The 1,364-nt window shown below is 68.1% G+C and overlaps 1 protein-coding gene across 1 annotated transcript in view; it reads left to right on the top strand.

The window, feature by feature from the left end:
* The window catches only part of ASPG (asparaginase), a 23,438-nt gene extending 22,567 nt beyond the window's left edge, over positions 1-871 (top strand). Inside the window, exons 15-16 of the mRNA XM_010851407.1 lie at positions 36-116; positions 603-871. Coding sequence (XP_010849709.1) covers positions 36-116; positions 603-623 — 102 coding nt within the window. The 3' untranslated portion in view covers positions 624-871. The remainder of the gene's footprint in view (positions 1-35; positions 117-602) is intronic.
* Positions 872-1,364: the final 493 nt, after the last annotated feature.

The raw sequence follows: 1,364 nt of genomic DNA, 5'->3' as shown, positions 1-1,364 counted from the left end.
ACCCGCCTGAGGCAGCCCCCCAACACCTCCCACAGGCAGAGGTAGCTGGGAACCTGGAAGTGGTGGCCCTCCTGCAGAACCTTCGGGGTGCGGCTGGTGACCAGGCCCCAGGCCCAGTAAGTCCCCTACTCGCTGTGGTCAGGCGCTGGTGGGGACGGTGTCCTGGGGGCAGGGCTCACCCTGTGAGGGGAGCTGCAGTCTCTGGACGGAGGGCTTCCCAGAGGGATGGCCGAGCTCAGACCCACACTCCATCCGGCCAGGCCACCCCACAGGGCAGCTGGCCACAGCCCTGGAGGCCCGGCCATGGCCAGGAATCTCCCAAGCCTGGAGGGACCCTGCTGGGCCCGTCCTGCCCAACCCGCCCCCGCCCGGACCCCAGCACCCACTGGGCGGGTGGACGGCGCTCCCGGCTGGCTCCCTGCCCCCACCCCATCAGCTGGCCTACTGGAAGATCCTCCCTCTGGTTGGCTTTGCTCAGGTCCTTGGGTCCCTCCCTCGTGAAAGGCTGGGCCCCACTGACAGGTGCCCAGGCTTGTCTGTCTGCCCTGCCCCCATGCAGTACCTGGGCCTCCACTCCTTCTCCAGAGACCTACCTTTTCCAGGAAGTGCTGCCTGGTGTCTAACCTGAAGCTCTCCTGCTGCGGCGTGAGCTGTTCCTTCCTGTTGAGACCTGCCGGAGGGACGGAGCCACCCGGCACCCCCGGCCCTGACCATGCTGTACACCCCCAGCCTCTGCCCCCCGCCCCCCACCCTGCTGTGGAAACCGCTTCCCATTCTGTGTCCAGGACACAGCCTGAAGGACGTTGTTGGGGAGAGTGGCCATAAAGTCCTTCTGAGGACCGTTCTCCCCCACCAGCCTGGCTCCAGTGGGTCTGTCTGGTCCCGGGACCGTGGGGTTTTGTGTGGGGTGTCAGGCCTCAGGCTCTGCGTCAAAGGGCGGTGTTTTCGGCACCCTGGGGTGAGGGAACCACTGCCAATCCTGCCCGAGGAGGTGGCAGGGTGAGCGAGTATTGGGCCCCCACGAGGGGTGGGCAGGCCAGGCCCTCTGGCCCACACAGCCTCTGCCCCAGGCCCTCCCCTCCCAGTCCTCGTCTGGGAGCTTGGGGCCACCCCTACAGGCACACCCCACCCACGTCCGCTCTGTCAAGCACACCACACAGAGACTATCTCTCTGGTCCTCCCCGGCCCTCCTGTCTGGCTTTCACGGGGGCTTCTGCCGCCCACGGGCCCCTTGGCTGCGCTCACTCCAGGCCCACCCCAGGGAGGCAGAGAGGGCGGCCTGCGCCGGTCCTCGCTGTGACAGCCTGGGTGGGAGGCAGCTCCAAGCCTGTGGGCCAGGCGGGGCAGGCCACGGTGGGGTGCGG

This window comes from Bison bison, unplaced genomic scaffold, assembly GCF_000754665.1.
Source record: "Bison bison bison isolate TAMUID 2011002044 unplaced genomic scaffold, Bison_UMD1.0 scf7180017864302, whole genome shotgun sequence".
Classification (NCBI taxonomy): Eukaryota; Metazoa; Chordata; class Mammalia; order Artiodactyla; family Bovidae; genus Bison; species Bison bison.
Note: the sequence above shows the minus strand (reverse complement) of the source record. Positions and strands in the feature narration are given on the sequence as shown.